The following is a 12,718-nucleotide window of genomic DNA, read 5'->3' as shown; positions in this document are numbered from 1 at the left end:
TGCAGCCTCCACAAACAAAATTCCAAAGATTCACTCACTCTCAGCAAGAAGGAATTACCATGTATCTCAGTGATTGTCCCCTTACCTTGTAACTGTCCCACCATTCAAGACTCCCACAGGTGGAAATATTTCAACAGGTATCCTGTCCTGCCCCTTTTGGATCTTCCACATTTTAATCAGACTGCCCTCATTCTTCTAAAGTTTAGGAGTACAGTTATACCTTTGTTCATCTTCTGTGATTGGACTGTCTTCTCACTCCAGAAATTAGCCAGTGTGTTTCTTACGGACTGTTCCCAAAAGTGGAATATTGTTCAACAGCTCCCCCTCTGTCCGTTTCCCCCATTCCTCTTGATTTATCTGGTCCTCATCTACATGCCTCTTTCTCCTCCTCTTGACACTCATACACACCTCTCACTGGTTCTCTTTCCCCACTGCTCCCTACAGGTCACCCTCCCCACCTTCCTCCATTTCTTCAATACTCCACCTTTCTCTCCTGTTAGACTATATCTTTTTCAGCCCTTTGTCACTTCCCTTATCTCCTCCCAGTCTCTGCTTCTATTCTCACTCTCCCCTTCCCCAGCTTCTGAGAATTGCAGGAATTATTTGTCAGCCTCTTTATTGACTAGATTAAATGTTCTGCTTATATGATTTTAAATGAAGATCTCATTGCACCAGACCTTAATTTGCTGAGGCTTTTAGAACAAGCTAAAAATTCAGCAACAGAAAAATAGTTACAGAGAGGTTTTAATAAACATAAACTTTAAATTTCAGTTTTAACATTACAGTCATTTTGTCACTTTGTAAATGACACACAAGAAAAATAAATATCTCACAGACTCCCTCAAGGGAAGTCAAAAGTTTTCTGGTAATTGTTAGTGAATCATAACCTAATTGATTTTGGTTGCATAAGGTTTCCATTCTCCAGTATAATGGACTGTTCTTCTTCCCAGTCGCAACAGGATATTTAACAGCAGTATTTTGCTCATAGGCCTATTTCCACAAAGGATTTGCTGAGGCATTAAGAAGTAGCCCTGAGCAGCTCCCTTGCAATTTAACTGAAGATGTTTAGATTTCTTTTTCCCTATTGTTTTATCAATAATTTAAATGCTCTTCAGCAAAACTGGAATGGAGTCACATACTAAAGAACTATCAAAGATATTTTTCAGTCACAGCATCGCATTGGATTGTTCAAGGGTGTTTGACATTACCCTTTCACAAAGAGGAGGCTAACTTAGACCTGACTGCTAGAGAGGAACTCTTTTCTCTTTGAAAGCCACAGTATTCAGTGAGTTCACAACACAAAGTTATGGTTAATTTAGTGTTAAGTAACACAAAGTAACTTGTACTCTGAGAAACCCTCAAATCAAGTCTCACTTTGATCTTTTATGTCAGTTTAAAAATATTTTTCTGAAAATAGAATTGTAACAAAAAACAGCCATGCACCAAAAAACACAGAGATCTAACGGACTTCCACTTGTATTTCTGCCAATTATTCCATCTGTAGTCCTTTGAGAATGTTTTTCAAATCATTTTCAATTTTCTAGAGGACTCACATGTGCACAAATTAATAAATGGATCAAAATGGATTACCCTAATCACTTTAGTCATATGATTGATAATTCTGTTAATATGCTCCAAAACAAAATATTTCAGATGCTGGAACCTGAATATGAAACCAGCTAATAAGGACTCATATAGCCAATTGTATCTGTGCTGACCACAAAACAGCCACTTACGTCGATCTTCTTTATTCTCCCCTATTCCCATCAATTATATCACTCACCTACACACCAGGTACAATTTAGAGTGGCCAATTTCCATTTTCTTGGGAAGTAGCTGGAGCACCCGAAGGAAATCCATGCAGATGCGCAAACAACAGACCAACTCCAAACAGACAGCGTCAGAGCTCAAAATTGAACCTGGGTGTCTAAATACCATGCAAATATATTATCCTGATGAATGCTTAAGAATATCGATTTCTATAAATGAATAGAATTGAAACTTCAACTATGACTTCCACCTTGGAAATAATTGCAATTTGCTTGTCCCCAAATTAGAAAGGCTGACCTGAAAATGTATATTGCTATCATTATTCTGATCATTAATTTAGCACAACTTATTCCATGTGCAGTTGTTTAAAAAAAGGCAAAAGGGGATATTTTTGGTTTATGAATTTGACTTTTTTTATTGATGGATGGATTGTTTTTTTGGCAATTTTTGGTTTTCCGGCTCTATCTCTCCACTGCATCTCCCGAGTGAATGTCATTTTTCAACGTCAATTCTTGATGAGGCATGATTTTCATCTGTTAAGCATTGAATGGTTTTGATGGCTTAAACCTTGCCAAAAATTTGTCACTGATTCCATCCCCTCCTGCATCATCATTTCAGGTTAAAGGAACACAGCCCTATTTAATCCCACACTAGTTGGGATCAAACAACTGCCTATTTGCTTATTTCATGATACAGCATGGAATAGGTCCTTCTGCCCTTTTAGGCCACACTGCTCCAGCAACACCACAGCTCCAATCAACTCTAATCTAATCAAAGGACAAGTTGCAATGACCAATTAACCTACCTGGTATGTTTTAGACTGTGGGTGGAAAGCTGATCACCCAGGGAAAACCCATGCATTCCACAAGAAGAACATACAGGCACTCCTTCCAGAACAGCACCAGAATTGATCTCTGAACTCTGGAATGCCCCAAGCTGTAACATGATCATGCCAACTACTTCGCTACCTTCATGCCCTTTCTGTCATTCTATGCAACATCTGATGGTTCTGTTTTTGCCTTAGCCCATCTCTTGTCCCTACTTCTAGAGGTTTAACATGGTCATATCTGACTTCCTTCCTTCACCATGAACTTCAGTTTAACTCAATCTTTTCTGCCTTCACTTTATAGTGCACCAATTACACTCACTTATGGTCCCTGTTCACTTATATTAGCTTACCACCTTTCTTTAGAAATCACTTGACAACTTTGTCCCACCCCATACCCCAAGAAGAATTGTGTGCTACACAATCTCAGACCTTTTCCTCCATTCTTGGCAGCACAGCCTTCAAACTCTTAGTCTCCCGGGTTTCTCATTCTCCCCTCAAGTCTTTCTTCCTCTATTCTTTTGTTGCTCTTTAAAACGATCTGCATAATTGTCTTTGAAAGCATCTGCAGATTCTTTAAAGTGGTATCAATACTATAATTAATGATTTTGTTCTGATTCTGCATCACTTTCTACATATTACAGGAGTGTTTATATAGCAAGTACTCGTTGATTATTTTGTCTCAACCTGTTGTTCTATCATTTTACTCTCTAGAAGACTGTTTGGATCCGACATGTTCAGGACATGGTGTGTGTGTGCAGAGTAAATGCCACTGTGCTGCTGGCTGGGGAGGACTCAAGTGTGAAACTCCAGCACCCATTTGTCATGAGCAATGTTCAGGTCATGGGACCTTCTTGCCAGAAACAAATACCTGCAACTGTGACCTCAACTGGACTGGATCCGACTGCTCAACAGGTAAATCCATGCACCTTTTGTTCATGAATTCCATATGGAGCCTTAACTTTCTCAATACGTATTGGTAACACAATGGCCCTAAATTTAGCTACTTAGATTCATAAAGTCATTGAACACTACAGCATAGAAACAGGCCCTTCATTTAATTTGCTGAGTCCCATCAACATGGACCTGGAGCATAGCCCTCCATACCTCTCCCTTCTAAGTACCTATCCAAATTTCTCTTAAATGTTGAAATCAAATCCACACCCATCACTTGCACTGGCAGATTATTCCATTCTCTCATCATCTTCCTGAGTGAAGAAGTTCCCTTTCATTTTCCCGTTAAACACTTCACCATTCACCCTTAACCCTTGACCTCTAATTGTAGACTCATCCAACCTCAGTGTAAAAAGCCTGCTTGCTTTTACCCGCTCTGTAACCCTCATCATTTTGTATACCTCTGTCAAATCTCCCCTCAATCTTCTATGTTCTAAGGAATAAAGACCTAACATATTGAATTGTTCACTATAACTCAGGTCCACAAGTCCTACCAACATGCTTGTAGATTTTCTCTGAGCTCCTTTAAAGTTATTTACATTTTTCCTGTAGGTAGTTCGCAAAACTGCACAGAATTATCCAAATTAAGCCTCACTAATGTCTTCTACAATTCCAGCATAACATACCAATTTCTGTACTCAATAGGTTGATTTATCAAGACCTATGTGCCAAAAAAAATCTTTACAACCTTATCTATCTGTGATGCAACTTTCAAGGAATTATGGATCTGTATTCCCACATCGCTCTGTTCTGCACACCTCAGTGTGCTACTGCTCACTGTGTAAAATGCACCCTGGTCCCAAAATGCAACACCTCACACTTGTCCACATTAAATTCCATCTGCCATTTCTCAGCCCATTTCTCCAGCTGGTCTAAATCCCATTGCAAGTTTTGATAGTCTTCCTCATTGTCCTCAACACCTCCAATCTTGGTGAGATCCAAAAATTTGCTGATCCAGTTTACCACATCCAGGTAATTGATATAGATGAAAAACAGTAAAGGAAAGGACCCAACACTGATCTCTGATCACAAAACTCCTGTCAGAGAGGTAACTATCTACTCCTACTCTCTGACTTATTCTGCGAAGCCAATGTCTAACCTGAATTTACTACCTCATCTTGAATGCCAAGTTACTGAAACTTCTTGACCAACTTTCCATGTTGGACCTTGTCAAAGGCTTTGCTGAAGTTAGACACCATCTATTGCCTTGCTTTCATCAACTTTCCTAGTAACTTCCTCTAACAACTCTATAATTTTGTTAGACACAACATACATGGACAAAGCCATGTTAACTATCCCTAATCAGTCTCTGTCTATCCAACTACTTATATATCTAGTCCCTTCCTATAACTCTTCCACTGCTGATATCAGGCTCACCTGACTTCCTGATTTATTCTTAGAGCCTTTCTTAAACAACAGAACAATATTAGCTATCCTCCAATTCCCTGGCACCTCACCAATGAAACTCAATCATACTGTGATTACTCCTTCCAAGAGGATCCCTAACTACAAGATTGTTAATTTTACCTGTATCATTGCAAAGGACCAGAACCAAGATAGCACATTCCCTTGTAGGTTCAGTAACATGCTGTTCAAGAAAGCTATCATGTATGCATTCTATGAAGTCCTCCTCAAGACTGCCTTGACCAACTTTATTCCCCGAATCGGTGCAAGTTAAAGTCCCCCACAATAACTGCTATTCCATTCTTGCATGCCTCAGATATTTCTCGATTTATTGCCTGTGCCACCGTAATGTTACTATTGAGTGGTCTATAGACAACACCCACCAGTGATTTTTTTCCCCCTTACTATTCCTGATCTCTACAGAGGTGGATTCAACATTCTTCTCCTTAGATCTTATATCATTTCTCATTATCGCCCTGATCTCATCCCTAATTAAGAGCATTAATTAGGTAATACGTAAGGATAGTCAGGAAGGTAAGGGAGGTGATACCCCACCTCCCTTACCTTCCTGTCTATCCTTGCATATTACCTGATATCCCTGGATATTTAATTCCTAATCCTCTCCACCCTGCAGCCACATTTCTGTAATGGCCACTAATCATATCCCTTTATACTGATTTGTGCCACAAATACACTACCTTGTTTCAAATACTACAGGCATTCAGATAAATTTGCTCCTCTAAATCTTGTGGACCGTTGAATGGTCTATAATATAATCCCATTTCTTATTCCTCAGTTCTACCTATAAAGCCTTAATAGACGAGTTCTCCAGTTTGCCCAATCTGATGTTTTCCCTCACTAGTACTACCATCCTTCCTGCTCTATGTCATCTAAAACAACAGAACAGTGAGCTGCCAGACCTGCCCTTCCTGCAACTGTCTCATTAATATCTACAATGCCATAATTCCTCATTCTGATCCATGATCTAAGCTCATCCACCTTTTCTGCGGTACTCCTTTCACAAAATACATGCAGCTCTGAACAATAATCCCACCATGCCCAACCTTTTGATTATTTTACTTCTTTTGTGTATGAGGATGTGGACTCCATGTGGAATTGAAGTGCACATTTATTGATGAATGTGCACTCTACTAAATAGGAGTTAAACAGCTTCCTACTTAAAGCCTCTCTGAAAAATATTTCGGCTTGGTGAACATTTAACTCCATACTTCAGTCAGACCCTGCCCACAGTCTACTCTGTAAAATGACAATGTGATTGATTAAGTTCATTCTGATGAAGAGTGGTTCTCTGAATATTAATATTAACGCATTGTCTTGCTCTGCATTTCCAAAATTCTTTTAATTTATTATTTTTCTATATGAAATATCATTAGCCCCTCCCCTTACCATAATTATCTTAAAGTGATAGAATTTACTCACTGTTCAATCAACCATATCTTAGGTTATTGTAAAATTTCTCTTTGTGCTTTTATCAACTATACAAAAGTCAGCTAGTTTCACAATTCTATGTGGCATCTATTAGGTGTGTAATATGCAAAATCTGGTGATCATTAAAAGTTAAGAGATGAAGAGTAAAGAGAGGGATTAAATGGAAATTTTCCATTCAAGATAACCCAAGTTGTCATGGAGATCAACAAAACAAGTAACAGTAGGTTCAAGACCTCTTTCCAGACAGAAATAAACTTAAAAAAATGGACAGTAAGAATGCATTTAAAGGAAGGGAACGAATGCAGCCTTGTAGCTTACTATTTTTTAATATTCATTTTGTAGTTTTCTCATATGCCGACTTACAGATTAAATAGAAATGATGAATTTACGCATGAAGCTAAGCACATGATAAGACACCAACAACAGATGTCACTTTTGCTCATTGGTAGATTATTCTATGATGTTTTCTTTGCAGTGGCATCAACTCTGCTCATTTATCAACTCTATTTCATGATTAAAGATACTTGAAGTTACACTGTAACCTTGGTTTAAAAATAGTAACCTGAAAAGCACAGGGATTTGTCAAGGAAGAGGGAACTGAGGAAAATAGATTGAATCTGACAGTTATATTGAAAAAGCTTGAAGCTGCTGATTACACACTTGATAATTTATCAGTGTGTGAAAGGATCTCTCTGCAAGGACAGGGTCCAAAGCTCTCTTTCATTTCTAGGTTATGGATTCATAGGTTAGGCTGTGTACAAGTCTGGACTTCGAAGTTTGGCTTTTCAAAACAAATTTGGGCACACTTATGCTAGTTTCTCCATTGATCAAAAGCCCACAACCCAATAGCAGTTGAAATTAATTGGAAGCTTTACAGCTACTGAGGAAGCTTTTGTGAAAATGGTGGAGGTTAGGGGATGATTTCATGGTACTAAAATAGTAGAGATGGAAAGTGATTGTTTTCAGTGACTGTATAATCCAAAACTAAACTAGCTGGATACAGGATGCAGAATCAAGAGAGGGAAGAATCTTTGAGCACATAGGTTGCAAGGCTGAGACATGCAATTTTGGAGTTGGTGAATGAAGCAAATTAATATCATGCTGTATGAGAAAGAGAAGAAAAGAATATTAGTATTAGTGTTCCTCTCACAAGAGAAAATCTGCCGATGCTGAAAATCAAAGTCATTCACACAAAATACTAGAGGAACTTAGCAGGCCAGGCAGCATCTATGGAAAACAGTAAACAGTCAACATCTTGTGCCAAGACCCTTCATCAGGACTAGTGTTCCTTTGGTGGGCATATATAAGTGATTAGTTATGCTGGACATTTACTGAAATCTTTCAAATATAAAATGCAAAATGGCTCATCTGTAAACTCAATGCTGAAATATCACTAATGCTAAATATAGTATATCTAACTCTCAATTAAATATAGTATTTTCAAATGTTGCCAGTGCCTTAGATTGCTTAAAATGCTCCAAGAATTTTATCAGTGATCAGTAATAAAAGTATTGAACCCCTTGGAAAATTTACACCTCAGGAATTATTATGTGCAAGGATCAAAAAACACAGTTTAAATTCCTGTATTTTATCAGAGCAAATGTTAATCTGTTTGGTCTGCATTGAAATGTTATGTGAAGGATTATTATCTGTACATAAACTGTTTTTTTCTTAAAACAACTGCTGGAATAAGTGAACTTTTATTCTTAGCATCTTTCAAACATAGGTCAAAACCAGCCAGATTTATTCAGCTGACACCTAACTGCAATAATTACCTTGATTAGGGTTTTGGTTTCTCATTCCTTTATTTAACACCATGCTTCTCATAAATGTGGACAGCGCAGAATGACTGTAATCACCATGTGTTGGATTACAACCAGTAGCACCAAACCACAGTCAGTGGTAAATATTTGGAAATATGACCCCAAGTAGGATGAATCAAGCATGGTGTAATACAATAACCCTAACAGAATCAACATGCTTCGAACAAGGAGACTTAATAAATTAATGAACTTCCAGTACTATAGCACTTGTAGTAATGTTTTTTGTTTTAAATGTCAATGATAATTCGACTAATAAACTAGCATTATGACTAACACCATTTATAGAAGGTGCATGAAGTAAGAACATCCTATCTTAGGCTCAGAGAAAAGAGCCATGGGTTTCCCTTTGTAATGTGGCATTGAAGTGAATCATAAATGAAGCTTCATTTCTTATGCAGCAACAAGTAGTAAGATACAAGATGAAATGAAGTAACCAGCAGCAGCAGTAGCCTGGAATGATCTTGAAACTGAGAAGCTGAGAGCATCTCTGATCCTGATCCGCAGGATCAAACCACATTTGTGAGAGTGGACGTGGTGATGAAGGAGAATGAAAATGAGAAATGCTGGCGAGAAGTGATTAAGCTGTTTTTGGTTCTTGTAAGTAGATAAATCCCCAACACCTGACAAGGTGTTCTCTCGGACCCTATGGAAGGCAAATGCAGAAGTTGCCAAGGTCCTAGCAGAGATGTTTAAAATATCCTTAGCGACACAAGACGTACCAGAGGATTGGAGGATAGACAAGGTTGTTCCGCTGTTCAAAAAAGGATCTAAGCAGAAACCAGGAAATTATAGGCCGGTGAATCTGACATCAGTTGATGGGAAGTTATTGGAAGGTATTCTAAGCGATTGGATATATAAGTATTTGGATAGACATGGACTAATTAAGGATAGTCAGCATAGCATTGTACGTGGTTGGTCATATCTAACCAATCTTAAGGAGGTTTTCGAGGAAGTTACCAGAAAAAGTGGATGAAGGAAAGGCATTGGATGTTTTCTACATGGACATTAGTAAGGCATTTGACAAGGCCCCACATGGGATGTTGGTTAAGAAGGTTCAGTTGCTTGGCATTCAGGATGAGGTAGTAAATTGGATTAGACATTGGCTTTGTGGGAGAAGCCATAGAGTGGTAGTAGAGGGTTGCCTCTCTGACTGGAGGCCTGTTACTAGTGTTGTGCTACAGGGATCAGTACTGGCTCCTTTGTTGTTGCCATCTATATCAATGATCTGGATGATAATTTGGTTAACTGGATCAGAAAATTTGTGGATGACACCAAGACTCGAGGTATAGTGGACAGTGAAGAAGACTATCATGGATTGCAGAGGGACCTACATCAGCTGGAAAAATGGGCTGAAAAACTGCAGATAGAATTTAATGGAGACAAGTACAAGGTTTTGTACTTTGGTGGGACCAACCAGAGAAGTCTTACACAGTGAACAGTGGGGCACCAAGAACTGTGATAGAACAAAGGGATCTGGGAATGCAGGTCTATAATTAGTTTAAAATGGTATCACAGGTTAATAGGATTGTAAAGAAAACTTTTGGCACATTGGCCTTCATAAGTCAATGTATTGAGTACAGAAGATTGGATGTTCTATTGAAGTTGCATGAAATAGTGAGACCTAATTTAGAAGGATGTTGCCGGGTCTGAATGACCTGAGTTATTAGGAAAGATTGAGTACATTAGAATGTAGGTTCAGAGGAAATTGATAGAGGTGTACAAAATTATGAAGAGTATAAAGAGGATAAATGCAAGCAGGTTTCTTCCACTGAGGTTGGATTGGACAACAATCAGAGGTCATGGTTAAGGGTGAATGGTGAAAAGTTTAAGGGGAACATGAGAAACTTCTTCACTCAAAGGTCTGCAAGAACGTGTGGAAAGAGCTGCCAGCACAAGTGGTGCATGTGAGTTTGACTTCAATGTTTAAGAGAAGTTTGGTTACGAGCATAGATAGTGGAATATGGAGGGCTATGGTCCCAGTGCAGGTAAATAGGAGAAGGCAGTTCAAATGGTTTTGTTTTGGATTAGATGGGTCAAAGGGCCTGTTTCTGTGCTGTATTCCTCTATAACTCAGTAAAGTTGAAAAGTCTACAGAGGCAAAGTGTGCTTGTTGCTTCATGCCATTTGGGTCCAGAAAAAAAAATGGACGTGAAAACAAAATTCCCGTCCAAAAATGAACAGACAGATTTCTAAATGGCTTCCAGAATTGCTTTACACTGGGATCTGATTTTCCTATGCACAGCATTGTTTATTTTGGAGTCGTCTGAATGCAACTCATTCTGGGATTTTTATTTTTGGTCTAAGTCTGCACCTTTGAAATTTAAAAAAAAACCTGTCTAGCTATGTTTACCTTCATGTCACACATGAACCTGACTTGAAAATAAGCAGATATTATTGTTTCTGCAAATTTGCCACTTAACTCCATGCCCAAAAACAATATGGAAGAGTCTTCCAAAGAAGGACCATTACATTTCAAAAGGGGACTATGCAAGTTTCCATGGCAATGAAGAATGAACAATAGATTCTGGCCTTGCCAAATGCCCCACCCCCCATAGTAATCAGAATAAAAAAAATTAAGTCATTTTCTTTCATCTGTTTTAACAAATATAATTCCCTCAAGATTTGATGTTGCAATTCTTTTGAGAACATATGTATTTAATTCTGTTTTTTGTTTAACAAAAAAGGTAGACATATCTATTGCTATTCCTTCTATTTACTGAGGCTTTCTGAATTATTTTCTGTCTTGAAATTAAAGTCAATTTGATACTACTGTGTTGGGTCATGAGGATGCATTGGAAGAAATGGAAAAATTGCAATATTCCCTATAAGGGAAGAAGCTAAGAGAGATTTCTCATGCAGTGTAAGATGAGATCTCAGACAAGGTTGTCTTCTATTACATCTGACCTCTGAAATATTATAATGTACAAAAACTGTTTTATACCAAACCACAACTCTCCCTTGATTTGCAAATATTGAAGGTAGCTGTATTTCAGAATTAAATGAAAAGTGACAATGAAATGGCTATCTGCATTTTATGCTTTCTCAGTGCATTAAACCAAAGGATAAAATTATCATATGGTAATTAACAGTTTTACTGGTAATATAAATGTGTAAATGAAACCTGACCAGTTTCTCTTCTAAAATTCAAGCAGCTGCAAAGAATTGTTCTTGGTATTATAATTTTCTGCCTATTTTGCTAATTGTATGAATAGTTTTATTACATGTGAAAGGAATAATAAGCAAAAGCACTTGAGGTATTTTTGTCATTTAATATAGTGCTTCAATGCCAGACAAGGTTAGACATTGGCCTGACAATAATGGAACCTGGATTTAAATCTATCCGGTCTAATAGCTTTTAAAGTCCCTCCTGATAGTAAAGCTTGAATGTAAAATCAATCTAAATTGCTTTTAATTTGTCAATAATTGGGTCTAAATAAGCAGTATGCATGCCAGCATGTTTAGACTGAGTAATTCAGTTTAAAATTTAAGTTCCAGAGATGTTTGGTTTTACAAAGGTGTGCTGCCTTACTCTATCTGTCATAGGAAATCTTAAACTAATATTTAATTCACCCTATCTTATTAATTTCATTGTCAATCCATCTCATCAGCTTCCTTAAAGTATTTGAAAATAGGCTGATTATGACCGGCTGGGAATTTCAAGGCCTTGTGGAAGCTATGTGTCTTGAACAGGGGATCCCAACCTGGGGTCCATGGTATTGATCCATGGCAAAAAAAAAAGGTTGGAATGTCTGGTCTCAAAGATAAGAGAATGAGAAAGAATAGGGAAGAAAGGACAAATGAGGCTGCTAATATTTTTCAAGTGTTCAGAAACAATAAATCAGCTAAGTACACGGCTGTCTTTCCTGTTCCCTCTCATCCCTGAAACCCAAATCCTTCAGTCTCCTAATCCCTAACTCCTCAATGCCCCAATTTTGCTGCTCCCTTATTCTCCAACCTTCCAATCTCTCAATTCTTAACCCACATTTCCAGGTCTCTGAAGAGTATAAATGGACAAGAAGTCCCTGGAGTCCAAGTACATAGTTCCCTGAAAATGGTGATATAGGTAGACAAAATGGTGTTGAATGTGTGAGGTATGATTGCCTTCATCAGATAAAGCCATTAACTAAAGGAGCTGGGACATTGTTATGGTTTACAAACAATGATTAAACTGCTGTTGGAGTATTTTGTACATTTTGTGTTGCCATATTGTAGGAAGCATGTGCTTTAACTAGAGAGGATGCAGAAAAGATTGACAAAATTGTTGCCAGAACTGGAGAGCTTGAGTTATAGGCTGGGATAATTTTCCTTAGAGTGAAAGATGCCGAGGGGTGACCTTGCAGAAGTTTATATAATGATGAGGGGCATATTTTGGAAAGATAGTCTTTTTCTCAGGCTAAGGGAATCTAGATCTTAAGTTGGGAGGGGAGAAATTTGAAGGGGTTCTAAGGGTCAGGTTTTTCAACACAGGATTGTAGATAAATGGAGCAACCTG

General features: G+C 38.0%; 1 protein-coding gene across 1 annotated transcript in view; it reads left to right on the top strand.

Moving 5' to 3' along the window:
* The window catches only part of LOC132398041 (teneurin-1-like), a 742,532-nt gene that overhangs the window by 500,881 nt on the left and 228,933 nt on the right, over positions 1-12,718 (top strand). Inside the window, exon 10 of the mRNA XM_059976960.1 lies at positions 3,311-3,511. Coding sequence (XP_059832943.1) covers positions 3,311-3,511 — 201 coding nt within the window. The remainder of the gene's footprint in view (positions 1-3,310; positions 3,512-12,718) is intronic.

This window comes from Hypanus sabinus, chromosome 8 (genome assembly GCF_030144855.1).
Source record: "Hypanus sabinus isolate sHypSab1 chromosome 8, sHypSab1.hap1, whole genome shotgun sequence".
NCBI lineage: Eukaryota > Metazoa > Chordata > Chondrichthyes > Myliobatiformes > Dasyatidae > Hypanus > Hypanus sabinus.
The sequence above is the reverse complement of the archived record's forward strand: the minus strand, read 5'-3'. Positions and strand labels throughout refer to the sequence as shown.